This window comes from Quercus lobata, chromosome 9 (assembly GCF_001633185.2).
Source record: "Quercus lobata isolate SW786 chromosome 9, ValleyOak3.0 Primary Assembly, whole genome shotgun sequence".
Classification (NCBI taxonomy): Eukaryota; Viridiplantae; Streptophyta; class Magnoliopsida; order Fagales; family Fagaceae; genus Quercus; species Quercus lobata.
Window position 1 is genome coordinate 51,926,085 of NC_044912.1, and position 24,572 is coordinate 51,950,656.

Sequence of the window (24,572 nt, forward strand, 5' to 3'; positions counted from 1 at the left end):
CCCTAATTTACATCACATAAAATTACCGATTTTGCCCCCTAATTCAAATAATGGAAAAGCATTCTGTATCAAATGATACCATGTTATCCGTACAAGACAGTCTTTTTTTATCTAATTATCAAAATAATAGTCTTTTTTTTTTTTTTTGAGGAATATAATTTTCTATCTAATTATCAATATAATAGTCTTTCAATCTTCTCTTGTAGGGATTATTTCACGTGGTCAAGTACATAATAATAAATGGGGACCAACTCCTAGAATTCAATTGAAGCTCATTTTATGACCAATCGCGGTTAAGTTTTCAATCAATATCTAGGTCAAAAGTCAAAACCCTAATTTACATCACATAAAATTACCGATTTTGCCCCCTAATTCAAATAATGGAAAAGCATTCTGTATCAAATGATACCATGTTATCCGTATCAAATCCAATAAATGAAAAACATGTATATAAAAATAATTACCCACTAACAGATGTCTTTCATTTGATATCGCTGATATGGTATTGTTTGATACCAAATACTAGGAGTGTCAATGTTCAACCCAACCTGTGAACACGACACAAACCCGACAGAGGTTTTTGCGGGTTAGGATTAGGCCTTAGTGGGTTTGGGTCATAAACAAGTTAACTCGAAAGTATTACGATAAAAAATGAAACAGGTCATAAGAGGGTCAACCCGCATGACCCACAATAGACACATTTGACACGCCAATTTATTTGTGTCAACCTAAAATGACCATTTAACACAACCCGTTTAACTTGTATAATAAACAAATATTCATTTTATTTTAAAATTTTCAAATACCTTTTATATCGAACCTATATTTTAAACTTAAAATAAAAAGTGAGTAATTACAAAAAACTTACAAGTATAATTAGAAATTGAAACTTTACAAATTTTACGTACCCTAATATATATAATTGGAAATTGAACTATATTATTTTGAATGTGAGTTGAAAACTTGAAGTGTATGCACTACTTTTAGAATGCAAAAAAATATTTATTTCTAGATGGATATTATATTTAATATTAAGCAAGCTAAAATGGGTTGTGTCACATTCTTGTCAACCCAACACGACCTGTTTATTAAGCGTATCAAGTGGATTGGATTAGGTCAACCCACCTCATTAATAGGTCAAGTTAGGATTGAAGGATTATCACATGATTATTAAATGGGTTGGGTTAGGGTTGAACCATTTAGTCGAATACCCCTACCTCGATACAACACGAACTCGACACGCTAACCCGAATTAACACCCCTACCAAATACCTTCTCCAAATAATGGCTTTTTTTGGAATAAAAATACTAGCTAATTGAGATTAGAATTGCCTTTTTATTTGTTCTTTTCATACCTAACATGTAAAAATACCACTTTACCCTTTGAATCTTTTCTCTAAATTAAATTATCCAATGGGCATTCACGTCAAGAGATTTATGGTTTAACTAACACCTCATCATATTTTTAATAAAAATGTCCGTGGTTTATATTAAAAAAAAAAATCCTCTCCCAACTATCAAATTATCCAAAAAAAAAAAAAAAAGTATCATTTGATTTTAATGGTCATTGATGATGAGATACAAATATATAGAATGAAAACTATATATATTATTTTTTGGATAAATGATGAATCTTTTGCTTTATGGTTTTAGATACTTTTGATTTTTTCAAATAAAACAAGTTAGGTTCAAATTATTTATTTTCTACTTAAAATGTGTGTATATATATAAATGTTAAGGTTAATGGATTATGATATTTACAATAAATTTTATATCAATAACATTATAAATTACTTCCTAAAAAAATTATAATTGTACTTTTTTTTTAATTAATATGGACCAGCAATATTGAAGCATTAAGTGCAAGTTGATGCTTTTTGTACATGCTTGCACTCCATTAGAAAGCTAGTGATGTGCACTTATCTTTTCTTTTTTATCATTTTAGAACAATCCTTAAGGAAGCATGCAACCCTATGCCACTCATGATCCTGATTCTCCACAACAACAACAAAAAAAAATAAAATAAAATAAAATTGAGAGGCCATGATCCATCGCATATATAACCGGTTATGCATTTTTATTCTCACCAAGTGTATAGTGTATAATAAATCATTTTACTTTTTTTTTTTTTTTTTGGTGTTAAGGAAAATGCTTTCTTTTTTTTCTTTTTTTTGAGAAACAAGGAAAATGTTAAAAGTGCTACAATTTTTACTCCATCAAGCTTACAAATTAACGTGACAATATATGTGATTGATGGATTTTTTTTGAAAGAGTGATTGGTGAACTACTTAATAAATGAATGTTTGAAATGTGTTTTGGTAATCCGTGACACATCAATTTGTAAAATCTATGTAATAAAAATTGCAACATTCATCAAATTACTTTGCATTTTAAAAGATGACATATTAATTTATAGAACTAGTTTAGTAAAACTTTGTTTAGTAAAGTTTTTACTCTGCTGTACCCAACATAAGTTCTACAAAGGATTTACTACCAAAAAAAAAATTAGTATGGATGAACGTGATAATTAATGCTCTTATTGCAATATCAATAATATAATAAATAATATTTTTAGCTCTTATTGCAATATCAATAATATAATAAATAATATTTTTAACTACTTTTTATCTGTTTAAAAGTCAACACATCAATTTCTAAGGTTTAAATTTATAACATTGTATCAATGTTTAAAAGTCAACACATCAATTTCTAAGTTTAAATTTATAACCTATTAATACCATGACTTTTGAGTGAAGTTTATGGTATATCTTTATATTAGAACCTTTTTCTCTCTCTCCTCTGTGTGTGTGTGCTTGTTTCTCAAAAAAAAAAAAAAAAAACTAGTCTTTATTTGTTGTCAAATGAGAAAATTGAAGTTCAATCCCTACTTATAACAAAAACCAACAGTGTCTTGGTCTAATAAAAAACAATCATTTGGAGCGAATGCCACTAATTTAAAATACTATCATACATATAATAAAAAAATTAACTATTTGGCATAAAATACTAGGATGGAATACAAAGGTGCTAAAGCGGGAATACAATGACAAATGCAATAACGGATTGGGTGTTTGTCCTTACTCCAATGGACACTTTTGTTGCATCCTCACAAAAAAAATGGAATTAAGCGTTCTTCTATCTTTTTTGGATAACTCATAATTTTTTACTGCTACAAACAGAAACACTGAGACTTCAGTTAGTCCACTACAACTCTACAACAAAGGCACCTGCCCTGACCAATTCATTAAAAAATCATCTCCATTTGAAAACAGTATTACATCATCCCAACCTAGTTTTACATAAAGATATGAGTCTTCGGACTAAACTACTGCATCAGATTGGTGTTATTCTTACCCAACATCTTCTTTTAAAAAAAATAAAACCAATAACAAACCCAGCTACTAGCAAAACTTTTAAGCAGAAGCCATGAATGATGGAATGTGGTACGCTCCAGATATAAAAGATAACTCTCTTCACTATGATTTCCTTTGATCATCATTCTAAACTTGACATCCTTTCCCACTCTCTTCACTTTGATTTCCTCTGTTTTGACGTCTCCATGGATTCTTGAGTTTCTTTGAGACCATATGTGATAGACATTAGCACACCAAACCACCCTGCACAAGAAACTTCTGAGGCTCTTTCCTTTGATAATCGGCTACCCCCATGAGTGCCTATTGGACCCAAGCACCCGTCTATCATATATCATGATAATATCTACTGACACGTCTGCCCAAGTATCCTATGTATTTTTTGAGAAGTGTACTCAGCTGAAATTTCATCAGACAATGTCACAAAACCGGACCCACTATGACACATTTTTCTTTCATCCTGAAGCAAAATGCATCACGATATTAGTTGTGCTAATAACATATGGGCAAAACCCAAAAAGCATCTAATAATTACTAATATGTATTATATAACACAGAATATGCAATTACAGTACAAAATGAGCTTACATGATGTGCAAATAACAACATGAAAAAACCATGCAATCAATTACAATTAGTACCAAGAAAAGCCTCTGAGCAACTACTAATTTTCAACTCTCGTCCCAGGATGAATTTGGCAGAACCTCTCATCTGTTTCCAGTTGTTGTTACCTCTAAGTGTTCATCATGTGCTCATTTTCCCTCTTGCAGTCATATCTAAAACATCTTAATTTCAGCCATTACTAGTGTTGCACAATATTGAATTTTTGCTATATAGATAAGGTGGTAAAAGTATCACTCTACAAGCAAGCCCATTTTAAAACCTTGAACAAACCCAAGCTGGTTCAACAATACATTTATCACATGCTTCATAGCCATAGCTATGAAGCATTTAGAAAAAAGTTACCAAGCAAAAAGATGCAGTAATATTTTCATCAACTAACCATCCACACATTCTCAATTAAACTAGATAAGCTACTTTTACCTTGGCAAGATACACATCCAAAACATAGCCAAACAGACTGAAATACAACTGCACATTATCAACAGTAGCTTCAATCGGAATACATCCTATGAAAAGCCTCTTTCCCCACTTAGCAGCTGAACTTGTCAAAGGCTTAACAGCACAGTCATCAGCAGAAGCAAAACCAACCACCATTCTGCAGAGTCATCAGCAAGTCCTCTTTACGTCCAAAAGATAATATTCAATTCACAGGCATCTAATCAGTTACATGAGCATGATGTGCAGGAGAGGCAGAGTCAACAGCAATATGCACATCTCCCACCCCCAAAATAAATATAAAATAAAAAAACTGACAGCTTGAGGGCCAATATACCAGCATAACATTGTAAATATTTTCTAATATACAACAAGGAAATCCATAATGACTGTAAGCAGAACTATTTGATGTCCTGCAAAATGGAGAACCAAACCAAAAATTAAGGAATAATATGGGCTCATTTAAATCTTGAGGATACATTTTTCTGTGCAGGTTGAGATGTAGAGAACAGTATGAATCATGCACATGAGATCTATCAACAAAATTCCAAATTGGGACATTCTCCCATAAAAGTGTCTGTGAACACTAGCATTAGGCCCAATATCACACTGATCATATACAGTATGCTTCTCTCAATTGTTACTTCCTATGACCACTTAAAATGATGTGAAGGGCTGGCAATCACATATTCTAATTTAAATTTATTTTCTGTCATTGCCAATCTAATTCAACTATAATCAACAAACAACAATGGTCCCGAACCCCTTAAGCTGTCTATTACGTTGTTTATCCAAAGGAATAGAAAATATATACATTTTGGCAATGTTAATCTATCAATTATTGAAGAGTGAATACCCATTTTGCGGTAAAATTTCCCTTTTGTATAAAATTCTTGAACTTCACATCTTCAATAATCAACTTGTTGGGCTATGTGGAGCCTGTTTTGTGTTCAATCCAGTTTGTGATCCGATTCGTCTTGGATGCATTACGTTTTTAAATGAGATTTTTTGTGAGCCTCAATTCATGGAGCAGATGCCTGGACCAGCAAGATCATTATTAGCTTGTTTTGGACCCTCTGTTTGGGGTATATAATTTTTGCTTCAAAATTATGGGTGCCTAAATCATTGTACTATAGCACCTCGGTATTTTTCGCCTTGACATAGTGAAAAACACAGCAACTTCGTGAATGTAGGCATATTGCCGAACCACATAAATATTTGTGTAATGTGGTTGTTCTTTTTTTTTTCCCTCAATTTTCACATCTCATAGGTTATGGGAATTAGGTTAAATTTTCAACACAACATCCACATCCTACCAATAATTAATTGGTAAGGTAGAGTGTCCAAGTCAATTTGACTTGCAAAAGACCACATATGATCTAAAATTAACTTTTGATGTCCTTAACAAAAGTGCACAGATCTAAGATCAAATCAAACAATAAATAACAGATCATGTAGGAGAGTATTCAACTATGGAAAATTTGATTGACAGGAAAACTAAAAAAGAAGAAATGTTTTTGTTTTTTTAAATAAGGAAGTGCTAATATGATTGAAAGGATGGAAAAATCATTTCTCACCAAATCACAAAGAGAATAAGAAACAAATGAGATACTTTATTTAAATTTAAGATAGAAGGAAGAACACAAGAGTAGTGAAGGCAACTATGCAAGTAGTGGAGAGGTTGATTTCCCATATCTTTAAGAATGGTATCAGTGGGGTTGTCTCAGTCTCTCAAGTTAAAATTCCTCATTAGAGGTTCTTGTTCTACTGGGTCATGCCTCATAAATCACAATTATAGTTTGCATTTTTCTTTCACAATTATCAATCATCAATTGACAAATGAGACCCAATTAACAGATAAAGAGGCCACACAATCCTTTATTGCTTGCTAAAACACTACATATCACCTTGCTGTTAAAAGAATAAGCCCAAATTTCTGCACTATCAAGGTTGGTCAATTTCTAGGAATTGAATCCTTGGTTCTGGGAATTGATGCTTTTCTATTATCTGGTAGTCTAGCCCTATATTGATTTTGTTTATATATTTCAAGGGGTCATGAGTTCATACTTCATTAGTATAGTCATGGTTCTGTTGATAAAAATACCAAACTCCCTTTCAAGGTGAACTTGAAGGACCTAGATTCAAAAAGGCCCTTCTTAAAATCTAGAATTACAATGAGAAATTGCATAGATAAGCACTAAAAAGCAACAATTCTACCTGCTTCTCACAACCTACATACCTACAACCTCAGCCAAGCCAAAGAGCACATCACTTCATTATTGTGCAATGACCTAGCCATATAACCAACAAATATTGTCTCAAACTTAAATACAAGCCAAAACTGACAATCAAATTACAAAACCAACATGATAGATAGTAGCTTACCTGCTGAACTAGAGCCACCGTAGGGGCGAGGATGACACATATGCCCTTATGGGGCTTCCTTATCAAGTGACCCAGCTCATGTATAAGCAGTACAACAATGTGGTCGTACCACAACCTATCTCCAAATAAACAAAAATATTCTCCTCCAAAGCTTTCTGGCATAGCTCCAACTGGTACCTTCAAAAAACATATATACAAAACAACATAAACCACAATAAGGTCCTATTTTCTTGGAAAAATACATTTTATTTAAAGGAAAGGAATTGCCAGCAAAGCCAAAAAATATGTGTGTGTGTGTGTGTTTTGAAGGGAAACCAAAAAATTAAGAACTCAAGAAATAAGTCGGGAACCGCTATTTCAGCCTATATGATTCAAAAGCTTTTTACCCTTTTCACTTTAATCAACCTCAAGTTTCCTTGTAGCCACAGAAATTGCACCAAACCTAGTTCCACTCCATCATCATCAGCATCAACACCACAGACACTCAAAGACAGTGTAGTGGTCGTTGTAGTAAGATCAACTGTGCCATTCAGCGTTGCGTAGCCTCTTTATCTGCTATTGGTTTCGAAATGACAAATAAGATGATGAGAAGTTTTTAATTCCAAATTGTCTAGAATCGTATCTAAATGCTTGTACACTAGAAAAGAAAACAAATTTAACTAAATAAACAAATAAAATAAAAGTTTGTTTAGAGCACAACAATAAAGACTATTCTGATCAACAATAACACAAATAACGATATTTAATGGATAGAAGATAATCGATCAACTACAATATTATAAGAAAAGATAATCCACACACAAACACACCAGGAGTTCTAGACAAAACCTCATTTCTAAAATCAAATGGTTTAAATGAAAAAAATAATTGTAATTAAGTTTCTTATATTGGGATCCAAATAAAAACAACAGGAGCCTAATTCAACTATTAGAGGCCCAATTCTAGGGCAAACTCAACACAAAATCCGAAAACCAAATGGCAAATTTCCAAAGCTTCATACAACTGAAAAAAAAATAATAATAATAAAAAGTAAAAAATTCATTGACTCCATTTTCAGATTTCAAACAGGTTAATGTCGTGAAGAAAAACAAAATCACGTGCCTTTTTTTTTCAAAACGGTCCATATATTCTACTTTCCATTTGATTACACAACAACACTGAAGTGGGGATGCATATATTCAATTGTATTCTCCTATCGAAAATATTGTAGCAAATACTATAGATAGAACAACAAAAGTGCTAATTTTACCCTTTGGCATAACTGAACAAAAATGATGAACACACAATCAATTGCAAACTAGTCCCATAAGAAAGAGAAAAAGGTGACAAAAAAAAAAAATCAAAGAGAAAAAAAAGTTTCTCAACTGTGCAGATTCATCAAAGTTGCCACTTTCACTGGGATTCCTCTTTCCTCACTCACAATCAGAGTCACCTTGCCCTTGTATGCATAAATTCCCAATCCAGTTTTCAATTAGATTAGGGTGCTCTGTCCACTTTGGGTGTGGTGGTTCATCATGACGGCTTTCCTTGATTTTGGTATCTTTCTCTGAATCGCCTAAATCATCATCCTCATAATAAGGAGAGATAGTGCAGCCGCTAGACCCAGGCTTAGTTTGTTTGAGATCTTCATTGTCTTGCTCGAATATCAAATGGGCTCCGCATTTCGTTGACTCCCAGCCTAGACCGAAGGCTTCAAATGTAACCTCAATTTGGGTGAATTCATTAGCATCCAATACTTCTTTCCAGTAGCTTCCGAAGTCTGTAAAGGGAAAATATTCGATCCAAAGATGATATGATTCAATCTTACCTAATTCCTCCAATGAAGAACGTGACAATCCGAAAAAACCATATCCGTTGACTTTACCGGTACAATTAATCACTAGCCGATGAAGTTGGTGAAGTGGATGATGCTGGCAGAATATAAAAACAACGCACACAACGATTCCCATAAATTTGCTACTTAATAATAAATGTGAAGGCACTTGCAGATTCACTGAAGCCCCCACATTTTGGTACCTAAACCAATTCGGAATTTCACTTCCAGGAATTGTGAGACCTCTAAAACTAATCCCATCATGATTTTGACGACGGGGTTGACAGCATCCCTGAAACAAACAAACCATGATGTTTAGAACTTGACTCACATGTAAGAGAAAGAGAGAGAGAGAGAGAGAGAGAGAGAGAGACAGACCTCAAAGATATAATGTCTTAGACTTGTTGACAACGGGTCACCTTTGCCTTGATTATAAATCAATTTGAGCCCAAAATGATATTCTGGACTTAATGATAATGTGTCCAGTGAGGTACACCTTGCTGCATCAATATAAACCATATTTATTAATGGAAGCTTGGGCAACATTTGAAGTTGAGTGCAACCACCCAAAAAAAGGCTTTCCAAATTAGATAGTTGAATGATACTTTCAGGAAGGCAAACAAAATTGTTTCCTTTTAGATTTAATTCTTCTAAAGATGACAACGACCCAAGAGCATTAGGAATCGTTTGAATATTGCAATAACTTAAATCCAGTTCCCTCAAAGACCATAAGCCTTGTAAAGAACACTCTAACATGTCCATGGGATCAGGACTTCTTTTTCGTTGCATTAAAGGAAAACTCAGGAGCTTATTGAATGATTTAGATGATAGCCCCACACATCCACAGAGAGATAGTACTTTGAGATTTTTTAATTGAACAACAGATAAAGGAAGCCCTGTTATAGCAGTTCCACTCAGGTCTAGCTTCTCTAGGCCTTCGATATTACCCAAATTCTCTGGTAGTGTATCAAGTTTTGAGCAGCCAGATAAAGTGAGAATTTTTAGAGACTTCGAACAACAACAGCCAATTGAAAGACTTAAAAGGTTTTTGCATTCTCTTAGATCCAATTCTATAAGGCCAGTTAAATGCTCCATTGATAATGATAGATCTTTTATAGCTGTCTTACTCAAATAAAGTTTCGACAAACGTGACATATTTCCTACAATTTTTGGAAACTTCTTCAGTCTTGAACAACCAACAAGATCGAAAATTTCAAGCGCTTCCAAGCTGATCTTGTGAGGAAGGATTTGAAGACATTTGCAACCATTCAGATCTAATCGAATAAGCTGTTTGAGATCTCCAAGAGATGTGTGAATCTTATATAGTCTTGTACAATGTCGAAGAATCAATTGCTTAAGTTTTGGCGCTCCACTAAGGTCCGGTATCTCAATCAAGTTTTGAGAGCCACTTAGGTCAATGATTCTTAACTCGCCTAAATTCTGTTATAAACCAAAAAAAAAATATTTATTAGATAAAGTCAAGCCTTGATGAAAACGAATAAAATGCACATTTTCATAACTAAAAATCTTACCATGTTTCCATTCCATAGTTGTTCGATACCACTACTATGCATTCTCAATTCAACAAGTTTGTTTAGTTGGAAATTGGTTGGTAAACATTTTAAATGATATCCATGCCATTCGAGAAGACGTAACTCATTAGAAAGATAACTGAGGCCTTGTGGAAGTTGCACCTTACCTCTAATGAGGTCTTTTGGAAGTTGCATAGTACCATTTATGAAGTCTTCTGGAAGTTTCTCACTACTAATTTTAAGTAATCTCAAATTTTTCATCATTGAGAAGGCCTCAGCACTCAGGTGTTCCACTTTTTGAATTGGTATGTTTACCATTATGCCTTTAACCATCTCTGTTCCCTAATAAGAAAAAACAACGAAATTAGAATAATTGGTAAATTGTTAGAAAATTTTATAACAATATATATACTTTTTAAAGTTCAGGTTTGTACTAGTCAACTTACAGTATTTTCCTTCAATACATGAATGACATCATCATAAATCCACAACCTACTACGTCTACCAGGCTCTGTAGGAGATTCACGACGAACGATTTCTTGACCCATATCTTGCAGCAAATCATGCATACACAAAATTCCGTCGTCATCAATGGTTATGAGAGATTTGTCCTTAAGAACACCAATATTGTAGTCTGGACAATAACCCAAACTTTCCAGTATATCACTTATGTAACCCTTTTTTTCTCCTTTGAAAAAACATGCAATATCTAAAAACAATCCTTTCTGTGTATTTGTAAGATCATTAAAACTTATTTGAAGTATAGGCATAATTTTTTCACCAACTACTGCTTTTAGATCATTTAGGGCGCTTTTCCATTCATCCATTGTTTTACCAAACAACAAAGGACCTAAAACTTTAAGAGCTAAAGGAAGGCCTTTTGCGTAATTCACAAAATCCATAGACAAATCCATATAACTTTCTTCAGGATGGGTTTTCTTAAAAGCACCCCAACTAAAAAGCTCCAAAGCTTCATCATTTTTCAACCCCTCAATTGTATATATATAATCCACTCCATTTCTTTTCAAAAAATGACTATCTCTACTTGTTAGAATAATTCTACTCCCTGCACCAAACCAATCACATTTCCCTGCTAATGCTTCTAATTGTTGTTCTTCATCCACGTCATCAAGAACAATAAAAACCTTTTTGTTACGTAATCTATGCCTTATAACATCAATTTCCTTTATTTCCCTTTCCATGAGAGTCTCAAAAAGAAGTTGTTTTTGTAAAGAAACTAGACCTTGATTTTTAGTTTTTTCTCTAACATTTGCAATAAAGCTACTAGCTTCAAAGTTACTTGAAATTCTTCTATAAATTTCTTGTGCAAGAGTTGTTTTGCCCATTCCCCCCATCCCGCATATCCCAACAAAGCGAACATCACCCAACCCTTCACCTAAGTATGAACCCAACATTTTTACCACATGTGAGTCTATTCCAACAAGGGCCTCATAAATACCTGAGAATTTATGATCTAACTCAGTGCATATCCTTCCAATGATTTCTTGGATAACTTCTGATTCATACCTGCAAAGAAAATTGCAAAACAATAATTTTGATGAGGCAAAGCTAGCCACATTTAAAGATAAAACATTCAGCATATAATCATAATCTTAGCTTCGTTCAGCCACATTGAGAATGCCTAATTATATTTAGTCCTCTTTGTTTTACATTTCTTGGAATGCTATTTTCAGGCGCCCTTTTTTCATAAAAATAAAAAAATAAAACAATTGAAGTACTAATTGTATAATTCTACTTTTCGCCTAACCACTTGCTTTGGACATTTTTACTAGCTTATTTTTTTTTCTTCATATAAAAAAAATGACTTGTTAACTGTATAATTCTACTTTTCGCCTAACCATTTGCTTTTGATATTTTAACTTGCTTATCAAGACAATTCTGCCAAAAACATAAAGTAGCAATTCGAATGAAAACATTACGGGTGGGTGGTTATAGCTTTAAATAAGTCACATGTAGAATGAGGATTACCAAGTTCGTGACTTTTTGCTCATATTGGGTAATTTAGGGACTACCATGCCAAACTATGCAAATCCAAAGTCCAATTTGTGATTATAATGTCCAAAGTTTGTAATATACATGGGACAAAGAAATTCATTGCAAGATGTATTATGGGGGAAATTTTAGAGATATTAGGGGCCAAATTTGTTGTAAGGCCCAAGTCTGTGTAATTATGTACTTGCATGACACTGATTTAGTACTACTAGGATTAGAATAGGGTTAGTTTAGGTTATTTTAAAAATAGTTGAATACTGACGAAGTAAAAGAAAAAAAGACAAAGGAAAGAAATGATAAATAAATTCAAAAAGGAAAAGAAAAGTTGACAAAAAAATAGCATTATTTCAAAGAAACTCTTACTTATCCTTTAAATCCCATCCAGAAAGATTGGCAACTTTTGTTAGAGCAGCTTTCCACGTCTCTACATTTCCCATGCTATCCTTGAAACTCTCTTCATGTCTATCAAAGGCTTCGGCAAAAGTTCCTCTATGATTCCGCACATCACTAGGATCTACATAGTGAAAAATAGGTAGAACTACCAATCCGGTCTTTTCCATGCACTCAATGATCTTTGTTAGTTCAATCAAGCACCACTTTGAAGAAGCGTATTCTCCTGATAAAATAATGACAGCAAACCTTGATTCTTCTATTGCTTTCAAGAGTTCTGGGGCAATTGGTGTTCCTTGCTTAAGTTTTTCATCGTCCTTAAAAGTGGATATGCCTTTTTGTTCCAAAGCTCTATATAGATGATCTGTAAATTTTTTGCGGGTGTCCTCGCCTCTGAAACTAAGAAATACATCGTATTTCCCTCCTTTGGAAGAAGAAGAAGACGAAGAAGAAGATGGTGGAAGAAGAGCCATAAAAGAAATGGAAGAGCTTGAATAGTGAGGTTAGAGACTTAGGAAATTTTGCAGGTGTGACTGAAAAAAACTCAAAAAAGCTTGTTGCAATAAGAGTGAGAAGATGGGTCAAAAGTATTTATATTCTATGACCCATTAACTCATTTTTTGTTAAAGTTGGTGGGCCGCCATCTGAGTGAGTGAAATTTCCTCAGGCCAAGACGAGTGAGTGAAATTTCTCAATTTCTTCTACCTTTGCAGCTTTTTCCACGTGGGTATGGGCCCCATCTGAGCAGACCTCCGTATGCAAAGGAAAATATGGAAGAGGAGGACCACTTGCACGCGGAATCTAATAGAAATTCCACTCACTCAATATCACATTTTATTAAAATAGTCTACAGTGAGTAGTGAAAAAAAAGGTGATTGGTGTTTTTTTTTTTTTTTTTAAAGTGATAAGTTGATGAAAAAACAGAGAACAAGTTTCTTTGAATAGATTACTTTTGAATGTCAGTCCCTTTATAGGTTATTTTTTGCTAAATAATGGTCTTTTTTTTCAAAAATAAAGGACAAAATTGTTACAATTTATACTAAAAAAAGTTAACATGATTATATATTTTAAAATTTCAACTACTAGAGTATATATTTTTCTTGTACTTAACCAGCATTTCAAATTTCATATCAATACAGCATAAAATACAACAAAGAGTGAAGTTCTACAATGGTCAATCTCTCGAGCGACACCTTAAATACTGCACTTAATTTAAAATCTCTTTATTAAATTAACGCATAGGAAAGTATGTGGTTGTTAAGTCGTAATAAGAGTGAGCAGATGGGTCAACAGTTCATTTTCTAGGACCCATCAATTAAGTTGTCGTATTCGCGTAAACTCCTTCTTTATTTAATATTTATTGTCAGACCAACTTTTGTTTTTTTGTTTTTTGTTTTTTTGTGGGTAAAAAACTTTTGTTTTTGTTTTTTTTTTTTTTTTATCAGTTTTCACGTGAACGTGGGCTCGGGCTCCATCTGCGCAAACCTCCGTAAAATACTTGGAAGCTATCCAAATTCCAAAATAAAAAATACAAAAGGAAATCGGAAAATGCTAAGAAAAACACACGTGGAAGGTAAAGCCACTTGCACACGTCATAATTTATTAAAATTCAACAATAATGTCACTTTGTAGTATAGAGGTATTTTTTTTTTTTTGACGAAAGAAAATAGAATATGGGGATACTTGATTGAACAATAATATCTTTATTTTTCAAATAATACAAATTCTATTAAAAAAATTTTATTAATAAATATGATCATAAATATAATTGTTACTAGTTCAACGAAATAATAAATAAGTATTTGAAAATTTTTTTAGAGTAATTTGTAAGATTATGATTCACTCTTTTCCCTGTTACTTTCTTTTTCTGTTTTCCTTGACCACAAACCCAACTTTAGCTGCTTTTTCTCCATGTGGGCTCCATTTATGCAGACCGCAATATGCATAGGAAAAAAACCTAGAATTCGGAAAAAAAAAAAGAAGAAGGGAAGCTATCATTTTGTACAAGGAACCATATTCTATTTTTCATTTTTGGATAAATTATAACTTTTATATATATATATATATATATATATATATATGATTTAGTTGAAATTTAAGTTGATTACACAGAAATTCAACTTATTCACTCTTTCTCCTGTTACTTTCTTTTTCTGTTTTCCTTGGCTACCAAACCCAACTTTAGCTGCTTTTTCTCCATGTGGGCTCCATTTATGCAGACCGCAATATGCATAGGAAAAAACCTGGAATTCGGAAAAAAAAAAAAAAAAAAAAAAAAAAAAAAAAGAAGGAAAACTATCATTTTGTACAAGGAACCATATTCTATCTTTCATTTTTGGGTAAATTATAACTTATTTATACGTGATTTAGTTGAAATTTAAGTTGTTTACTTGTAGTTTAAAATTTGATATTTTATTTATTGAGATTTAACTAAAATTTAAATTATTTATTTATAATTTGAAATAAATAATTTCAAATTGGTGTTCTGGTGCAATTGGTGTTCATTGCTTAAGTTTTTCATCGCCCTTAAAAGTGGATATGCCTTTTTGTTCCAAAGCCCTATATAGATGGTCTGTAAATTTTTTGCGGGTGTCCTCGCCTCTGAAACTAAGAAATAGATCGTATTTCCCTCCTTTGGAAGAAAAAGAAGAACAAGAAGATGATGGAAGAAGAGCCATAAAAGAAATGGAAGAGCTTGAATAGTGAGGTTAGAGATTTAGGAAGTTTTGCAGGTGTGACTTAAAAAAACTCAAAAAAGCTTCTTGCAATTAGAGTGAGAAGATGGGTCAAAAGTTTTTGTATTCTATGACCCATTAACTCTTTTTTTGTTAGAGTGGGTGGGCAAGTGGGCATCCATCTGAGTGAGTGAAATTTCCCCAGGCCAAGATGAGTGAGTGAAATTTCTCAATTTCTTCTTCCCTTGCTGCTTTTTTCACGTGGGTATGGTCCCCATCTGAGCAGACCTCCGTATGCAAAGGAAAATACCTGGAAGAGGAGGAGAAATTAGGAAAATACCTGGAAGAGGAGGAGAAATTATTGAGGGTAGATCACGTTATTTATCCATCATTTCATTAAAAAATTTCTACTTGTTTAAAATTACTTAGTCAATAATTAATTTATGTTTAAAATTTTTTTCTAACTAACAATTTTAATCAAGTGAAAGTTTTTTAGTGGAATGATGGATCACATTACTTGTCTACTATGCGGATCTTATAATTTCTCGAAGAGGAGGACCACTTGCACGCGGAATCTAATAGAAATTCCACTCACTCAATATCACAATTTATTTTGTCAAAAAAAAATCACAATTTATTAAAAAAAATGATATGTTTACAACATTTTTACAACAAATCCTAAGTGGCAAGTTATTACTAATTATTATTGTTGGGGCAAAAAAGTAATTTTAGCGTTAGTTTGAAATTTGAACCAATAACAACTAACCACCTGTGATTTGTTGTAAGAATGTTGTAAAAATGTTATAGACATAGCATATTTCTTTATTAAAAGAAATTTGCTAGTGTGTGTCCTTAGGACACACAATAATTTTCATTTTTAGAAAACTTTTTCTCGAAAATTGAAAAAGTATTTACAATTTTTTCAATTTCCAAAAAAATATTTCTAAAAATGAATAGTTTAATATGTGCATTAACCAAACCTTTATTAAAATAGTCTAAAGTGAGTAGTGAAAAAAAAGGTGATTGGTGTTTTTTTTTTTTTTTAAGTGATAAGTTGATGAAAAAATAGTGAACAAGTTTCTTTGAATAGATTACTTGTGAATGTCAGTCCCTTTATAGGTTATTTTTTGCTAAATAATGGTCTTTTTTTTTCAAAAATAAAGGATAAAATCGTTACAATTTCTATTAAAAAAGTTAATATAATTATATATTTTAAAATTTTAACTATTAAAGTATATATTTTTTATGTTCTTAACCAACTTTTCAAATTTCATGTCAATTAATTATTCAGCATAAAATACAACAAAGAGTGAAGTTCCACAATGCTCAATCTCGCTAGCGACACCTTAAATACTGTACTTAATTTAAAATCTCTTTATTAAATTAACGCATAGGAAAGTATGTGGCTGTTAACTTGTAATAAGAGTGAGCAGATGGGTCAACAGTTCATTTTCTAGGATCCATCAATTAAGGGTCCATTTAGATACAGTTGAAAATTGAAAATTGAAACTGAAAACTGAAAAATGTTGTAGCAAAATAATTTTTAAATGTGTGAATAGTATCATGTGACCCATTTTTAATGAAAAAATTGTTGAAAAGTGAAATTTGTGGGTCCGTAAACAGTACACGATGTGCTGTGATTAGCTGAAACAAATTAGAAAAGTCAAAATTTGCGGTTACTGTTTATATACTGTTTAATAAACAGTAACCGCAGCACTCAAAAAGCTCAAAAACGCGTGAAAAAAAAAAAAAAAAGGGTAAACGTAGACGCTGAGACGCAAACGCCCTATCCAACTTTATTTAAAACTCTTTCTTCTTTATTTAATATTTATTGTCAGACCAACTTTTGTTTTTGTCTTTTTTGTTTTATTTGTGGGTAAAAAACTTTTTGTTTTTTTTTTCAGTTTTCATGTGAACATAGGCTCCATCTGCACAAACCTCCATAAAATACTTGGAAGCTATCCAAATTCCAAAATACAAAATACAAAAGGAAATCAGAAAATGTTAGGAAAACACACGTGGAAGGTAAAGCCACTTGCACACGTCATAATTTATTAAAATTCAACAACAATGTCACTTTGTAGAATAGGGATTTTTTTTTTTTGACGAAAGAAGATAGAATATGGGGATACTTAATTGAACAATAATATCTTTATTTTTTAAATAATACAAATTTTATTAATAAATGTGATCATAAATATAATTGTTACTAATTCAACAAGATCATAAATAAATATTTGAAAATTTTTTTAGAGTAATTTGTAAGATTATGCTGAACTCTTTTTCCTGTTACTTTCTTCTTCTGTTTTTCTTGACCACCAAACCCAATTTTAGCTGCTTTTTCTCCGTGTGGCTCCATCTATGCAAACCTCCATATGCATAGGAAAAAACCTGGAATTCGGAAAGAAAAAAAAAAAAGAAGAAAGAAAAAAGAAAAGGAAAACTATCATTTTGTACCAGGAACCATATTCTTATCTTTTATTTTTGGACAAATTACAATTTACTCATACGTGATTTAGTTGAGATTTAAATTATTTATTTGTAGTTTAAAATTTGACACTTTATCTATTAAAGTTTGACTAAAATTTAAATAATATATTTATAGTTTGAAATTTTATAATAAAAATATTCTACTAGATCCTATTTAATCTTATGTTTTTTTTAAAAAAAATTTAAAAGAAAAGAGACGTAAAAATTCATTTTCTTCAATACAAGAGGGGTCAAAAGTTCATTTTCTATGACCCATCAATTAAAAATTTATTTTAGTCGGTGGGCAAGTGGGCATCCCACCATAAATTGTTGCATAAAGTCTTTCTTCTTTATTTTATTATCAGACTAACTTTTGCTTTTTTCTAATAGTGTCGGTGGCCAAGTGGTCAGGGCATTCCATAGTCAGGGCCGGCTGAGCAGGTGATGAAGTTAATGCAGTCATCGCCCCCAAATAAAAGAAAACCTCGACTTATAAAAAATTTATATATAATATATTTATCTATATAATTTAATTAAAAAAATTTAAGTACTTTTATTGATTAATAAAATGTATTAAAAATGTTTCATTGGATCATAAAAGGTCAAAGATTAAAAAAGAAAAAAGCAAAAATAATCAAACTTCAACTAATAAAATTAAATTTTAAGAGACAAATTAATTAATTTATTTTTAAAATATGTTAAAATCAAAATTTATATTAGATAAATTTATTAATAATATAATATAATTATCTTAAAATATATTAAAATAGAGATTATGAATTTCAAAAACAAAAGTAATATCTCTCGTCTCTTCATCTCTCTACCTCTCCATCTTTCTTGTTACCTTTCTTTTCTTCCTTTTCATCTTAATTCTTTATCTTTTTATATAAAAGGTAATCTTCTTCCCCTCTTTTGCCTTCCCGAGAATGAAGATGTTAACTCTTCTATTTATTTAATTTAAGTTATATATATTTTTAGTTTATTTCACTGCATAATTGTTTGATGAGAATCCCATCAAGGAGTACGTTTTTTGCTATGATAGTACCCTTTTCTGCCCCCTCTTAATTGGACCCTTTTTTGCAATGACAGGACACGTTTTTTACTTTCAAACTTAGCCATAGGATGATAGAGTATAGGCTGGACATCTCACATCTGCTGACTGCTGATCTGCACTGCTACACAGGCGCACAGCAGCACAGGCTGTACAGTATGCAACTGTGCAGTGCAGCCCATAGTTATACAACACGGTTTCTTACTTTTTCTTTTTCCTTTTTTGCGCGCACAGCAGCACACAGGCTGCACACTGCACAACTGTACAGTGCAGCCCATAGTTATACAACACGGTTTCTCACTTTTTCTTTTCTTTTTTTGCGCGCACAGCAGCACAGGCTGCACAGTATGCAACTGTACAGTGCAGCCCATAGTGTTTTTTTTTTTTTTTGGTAAACGTGCAGCCCATAGTTATACAACACGGTTTCTCACTTTTTCTTTTTCCTTTTTTTGCGCGCACAGCAGCACACAGGCTGCACTGCAGCACAGGCTGCACACTGCGCTGCAGCCCATAATTATACAACACGGTTTCTCACTTTTTTTTTTTTTTGCGCACAGCAGCGCAGGCTGCACACTGCGCAACTGTGCAGTGCAGCCCATAGTTAGACAACACGGTTTCTCACCTTTTTTTTTTTTTTTTTTTTTTTGAACTCAGTTTCTCACCGTATCAATTATTATGTCAATTAATAATTTGATGAGTATCCTATCAACTTATTTGTATTATAGTGATATTAATTTATTAAATTAATTTTTATTTATATTGGTTGAGACTTTAAAGTGATTACGGCTTTAAAAAATTACAATAATTAGGTTTTATTGTTCTATATTTTAAAATTTATTTTTAGTTAAATTATCATTTTTAATTATAAATTGTGTTTTATTTACCTTAAAATATTTTCTCATTATATATATTATTTTCTTATTATTATTATATATTTTTTTATTAAATAAAAAATTTTAATATATATATATATATATATATTATTTGATTAATATTTAAATATAAAAAGATTTCACTTAAAATTTTAGCCTAATAACCCTAAAGTTGTTAGCCGGCCATGCCCATTATAAGTTGTCGCAAAAACTCTTCCTTCTTTATGTAATATTTATTGTAAAACCAGCTTTTTTTTTTTTTTTTTTTTTTTTTCATCAGTTTTCACGTGGACGTGGGCTCTTATGCACAGGAAAATACTTGGAAGCTTATCCAAAAACTAAAAAACAAAAAGAAAACGGAAAATGCTAGGAAAACACGTGGAAGGCATGGGCCACTTGTAGATGGAATCTAAATACAAAATGCACTCACTCAATATCACAATTTATTAAAATTGAACAATAATGTCACTTTGTAATATGGGGATACTTAATTGAACTGTAATATCTTTATTTATTAAAAAAATATTAAAAGTAATACAAATTTTATTAAAAAAATTTAATAATAGATATGATAATAAATATGATTGATACTAGTTTAACAAGATAATAAATAAGTGTTTGGAAAAAAATTTTAGAGTAATTTGTTAGATGATGCTTCACACTTTTTTTTTTTTTTTTTTTTCCTGTCACTTTCTTCTTCTTCTGTTTTCTTTGACTACCAAACCCAACTTTAGCCGCTTTTTCTCCACGTGGGCTCCATCTATGCAAACCTCCTTATCCATAGAAAAATAGTCGGGACTCAAACGGAGCCAGAACTTTGAGTTAGAGGGACTAGTTTTAATGTTGGTTGTGTGCAGTGATTTCAACCTCTAATTCTACTACTTGGTTGTTGAGATTTTTTTTTTCTTCTTCTTTTGTAGGTAAGAACAAAATTATTTTTGTTTAGAATTTTTTTAAAGGGCAAGGTTATTTATTTTGGATAAAATTAGTTAATTGAGTTTAATTTTTTTTTAGTTTTATTGGTAATTTTTGTTGTTAAGCTATTTTTTTTTTGGCTTATATATTTTTGTAGGGGCACGATTTTTAATGACCCAAGGATGATATTGGGCTCGTATATAAAGGGCCCGAACAATATGATTTGTAGAGAGTGGGATAGAAAGGCTAGACCTTGGTCGTTGGGCAACGGTTTAGTCAGGATTTTCATGGAAGCCCATATGAAGGTGGATTTGGCTTGTAGGGCTAAGCCTTACACGGATGGGGTTTGAAAGGTTTATCTCCTCGGACTAAGCGTCTCATCCTCGCCATTCTCCTTTTTTATGGGTTCTCCCCTTTTTCTCAGCTCTCTCTCCCTTTTATACTAGTATTTCCTTCCCATTCTTCACCTACGTGTCCGTTTCTCCTTGTTCGGGGTGGTTACTCGTCTTATCAATCCTCACGTCAGAGTGGTTGGGAAAAGCTGGATAGCATGGTATGAGTATGGGTTTGTCAGGCGCTGGGCTCCACATTAAGGTGCTGGCAGCCTTCTCCCTTGTGCTGCTCTTGTACTGAATCTGTCCTTTTCTTCAGGCGTTTTTGTGAGATGTTGGACGTAAAGTCGTTCTCGGCCACATCCTTGGGCCTTCAAGGAGCTTTCATTGCGCGTCCTTGGCAGTAGGGCTCCTCGGCCTGGGCTTTGGGCCCTTAATACAAAGTGGGTTGGGACCTCAGATTTCGGGCCCCACAATAGCCCCTCAAAATCCTGCTGCCCGACTTTTTAGTTGGGGAGGAGGGTTTTGGTGACGTTTAGGCCCACATTATGGCTTGCTCAAATCCTGTACTCTATTATTATTTGTGTTTTTCCATTTACATGGGAGGCGTGTCAAAATAAGGGACACTCCTTTATTTTTCACTCACGCGGAGTCCTTTGACATTTCGGTACTCGAGGCGCGCCTTCACGAGGATCTTCAGATCCTACGGCTGCGGATGAGGTTGGAAATTGAGCCAAGTCTGCCTTGTCCGCAACATTCCTTCATGAATTAAATGCCACCGGTTTGCTCTGTGTATAAATAGGGTAGGGGGTCACTCCCGTTACATATGAACTCTTCTGTTCCCTTCAGAATCATACTCCTTCTGCCATATCCACGATCTCCATTTCTAGTGCCATTCTTCCTCAAAGCAAGATGTTTGAGGCGTGGATGGGGATGAAAGGTCTTCGCACGCTTCAGAGGCACCGAATCCTCATGATACTCAAGGTGATGTGGTACGGACAAGGATGGCACAGATTCAAGCCAATCCCCTGTTTTGACAAGGGGAAGATGGTCTTTCTCCCTTTTTCAGTCAAAATCCGAAGCAGGTTCTGGTCATGCCAGATTTTTGGTATGTCAGAAGAAAGAATTTCCGCCATCAGCGCCGTCTGCTATATCGCAGGCGTGGTTCCATGGAGGCCCATCAACTTCCGGCTGCCTGCACCTTTTCTTCGATGGTGCGGGCCTCAAGTTGGGTTCTCGGCACCTTTTCTTCAGCGACGCTAGCCCGAAGCCAGGTGCTCTCTGCACCTTTTCTTCAACGGTGCAGGCCTCACGTTGGGTTCTTTAGCTGCCTGAGTTATGGGCATGTAAAAGTATTGAGGAATGGTTTCCTTAAACAACATCTTGGAACAGCAGCCAATTTCTCCTCTGCACTTCTTCTTCGGCTTTATCTTCATTCTCTCGTATCTTTTCTTTTCACTTACGTAGTTAGCTTTAGTATAAGCTTATTCCAGCTTTTCATTGTACACTGTACTATTTCTTTGTCTTAATAAAAAATGAGTTTATTTCTTTCTAAATACTTTTCCTTTCGGCAGCAATTACTTTGTGAACGGGTGTGCTATATATGTATTCTCCTTTAGTGATGAGTAGAGCAGGGAATTTTGAAACAGAACCTTACCAATCTAAATTTATTGGGTTATCAAGTATTATGAAGCATAATAACGATAATTCCCAGTAAGTTAAACTCAGAAAACTAACCGAGATAACGGCTTAATGCCCCATAACACAGGCGCAGCGATCGTCCGAGAACGATAAATGCTAAATATACCCTCCGAGGGGGGGCTGCCGAGCAGTGAGGGACTTCGATTGTGTTTTTAGTAACATATTGCTCTGTATTGCATCAATTCCTTTGGTACTGAGGATCTGAGAGTAGACTGGGAAATCCATGCAGTTTAGGGATTAAGCCAACTGTTAACGGGGAGTCCTCCTCGGATAGATTCTAAGGTCCCTGTAACGTAGTTTTTCCTTTAAGTAGTTGGTTTCCCCATAAGCTTGAGTCCGAGGATCATGCAAGGCCATGGTTCTGTCCAAAACTTGTAGTTTTTCTTTTGAGTACTTGGTTTCCCCATAAGCTTGAGTCCGAGGACCATGCAAGGCCATGGTTCTGTCCAAAACTTGTAGTTTTTCTTTTGAGTACTTGATTTCCCCATAGACTTGAGTCCGAGGACCATGCAAGGCCTTGGTTCTGTCCAAAATTTGTAGTTTTTCTTTTGAGTACTTGGTTTCCCCATAGGCTTGAGTCTGAGGACCATGCAAGACCTTGGTTCTGTCCAAAACTTGTAGTTTTTCTTTTGAGTACTTGGTTTCCCCATAGGCTTGAGTCCGAGGACCATGCAAGGCCTTGGTTCTGCCCAAAACTTGTAGTTTTTCTTTTGAGTACTTGGTTTCCCCATAGGCTTGAGTCTGAGGACCATGCAAGGCCTTGATTCTGTCCAAAACTTGTAGTTTTTCTTTTTAGTACTTGGTTTCCCCCATAGGCTTGAGTCTGAGGACCATGCAAGGCCTTGGTTCTGTCCAAAACTTGTAGTTTTTCTTTTGAGTACTTGGTTTCCCCATAAGCTTGAGTCCAAGGATCATGCAAGGCCTTGGTTCTGCCCAAAACTTGTAGTCTTTCTTTTGAGTACTTGGTTTCCCCATAGACTTGAGTCCGAGGACCATGCAAGGCCTTGGTTCTGTCAAAAACTTGTAGTTTTTCTTTTGAGTACTTGGTTTCCCCATAGGCTTGAGTCCGAGGACCATGCAAGGCCTTGGTTCTGTCCAAAACTTGTAGTTTTTCTTTTGAGTACTTGGTTTTCCCATAGGCTTGAGTCCGAGGACCATGCAAGGCCTTGGTTCTGTCCAAAACTTGTAGTTTTCTTTTTAGTACTTGGTTTCCCATAGGCTTGAGTCCGAGGACCATGCAAGGCCTTGGTTCTGTCCAAAACTTGTAGTTTTTCTTTTGAGTACTTGGTTTCCCCATAGGCTTGAGTCCGAGGACCATTGCAAGGCCCCCATAGGCTTGAGTTCTTGGTTCCCCAAAACTTGTAATTTTTCTTTTGATTACTTGGTTTCCCCATAGGCTTGAGTCCGAGGACCATGCAAGGCCTTGGTTCTTTCCAAAACTTGTAGTTTTTCTTTTGAGTACTTGGTTTCCCCATAGGCTTGAGTCCGAGGACCATGCAAGACCTTGATTCTGTCCAAAACTTGTAGTTTTTCTTTTGATTACTTGGTTTCCCCATAGGCTTGAGTCCGAGGACCATGCAAGGCCTTGGTTCTGTCCAAAACTTGTAGTTTTTCTTTTAAGTACTTGGTTTCCCCATAGGCTTGAGTCCGAGGACCATGCAAGGCCTTGGTTCTGTCCAAAACTTGTAGTTTTTCTTTTGAGTACTTGGTTTCCCCATAGGCTTGAGTCCGAGGACCATGCAAGGACTTGGTTCTGTCTAAAACTCGTAGTTTTTCTTTTGAGTACTTGGTCTTCCCATAGGCTTGAGTCCGAGGACCATGCAAGGCCTTGGTTCTGCCCAAAACTTGTAGTTTTTCTTTTGAGTACTTGGTTTCCCCATAGGCTTGAGTCCGAGGACCATGCAAGGCCTTGGTTCTGCCCAAAACTTGTAGTTTTTCTTTTGAGTACTTGGTTTCCCCATAGGCTTGAGTCCGAGGACCATGCAAGGCCTTGG

General features: G+C 33.9%; 1 protein-coding gene across 16 annotated transcripts; it reads right to left on the reverse strand.

Annotated features, from left to right (window-relative positions):
* Positions 1–3,118: 3,118 nt before the first annotated feature.
* LOC115958867 (TMV resistance protein N-like) lies at positions 3,119–15,114 on the reverse strand. 16 transcript variants are annotated; one of them, XM_031077126.1, is made up of 11 exons: positions 15,089–15,114; positions 12,537–12,880; positions 10,607–11,687; positions 10,161–10,502; positions 9,007–10,068; positions 8,181–8,920; positions 7,202–7,370; positions 6,816–6,992; positions 5,287–6,721; positions 4,416–4,843; positions 3,119–3,831 (listed from the first exon to the last, which is right to left on the reverse strand). In XM_031077126.1, exons 2-6 carry the CDS (start codon positions 12,731–12,733, stop codon positions 8,228–8,230), a joined length of 3,375 nt encoding a protein of 1,124 aa, XP_030932986.1. In that variant the 5' UTR covers positions 12,734–12,880; positions 15,089–15,114; the 3' UTR covers positions 3,119–3,831; positions 4,416–4,843; positions 5,287–6,721; positions 6,816–6,992; positions 7,202–7,370; positions 8,181–8,227. The 16 variants fall into 16 exon arrangements, with proteins under 16 accessions (XP_030932986.1, XP_030932985.1, XP_030932976.1 ...); XM_031077125.1 differs by lacking the exon at positions 15,089–15,114 and having other exon boundaries at positions 8,181–8,574; positions 8,680–8,920; positions 12,537–13,229; XM_031077116.1 differs by lacking the exon at positions 15,089–15,114 and having other exon boundaries at positions 5,287–5,467; positions 6,670–6,721; positions 12,537–13,229.
* Between the last annotated feature and the right edge of the window lie 9,458 nt (positions 15,115–24,572).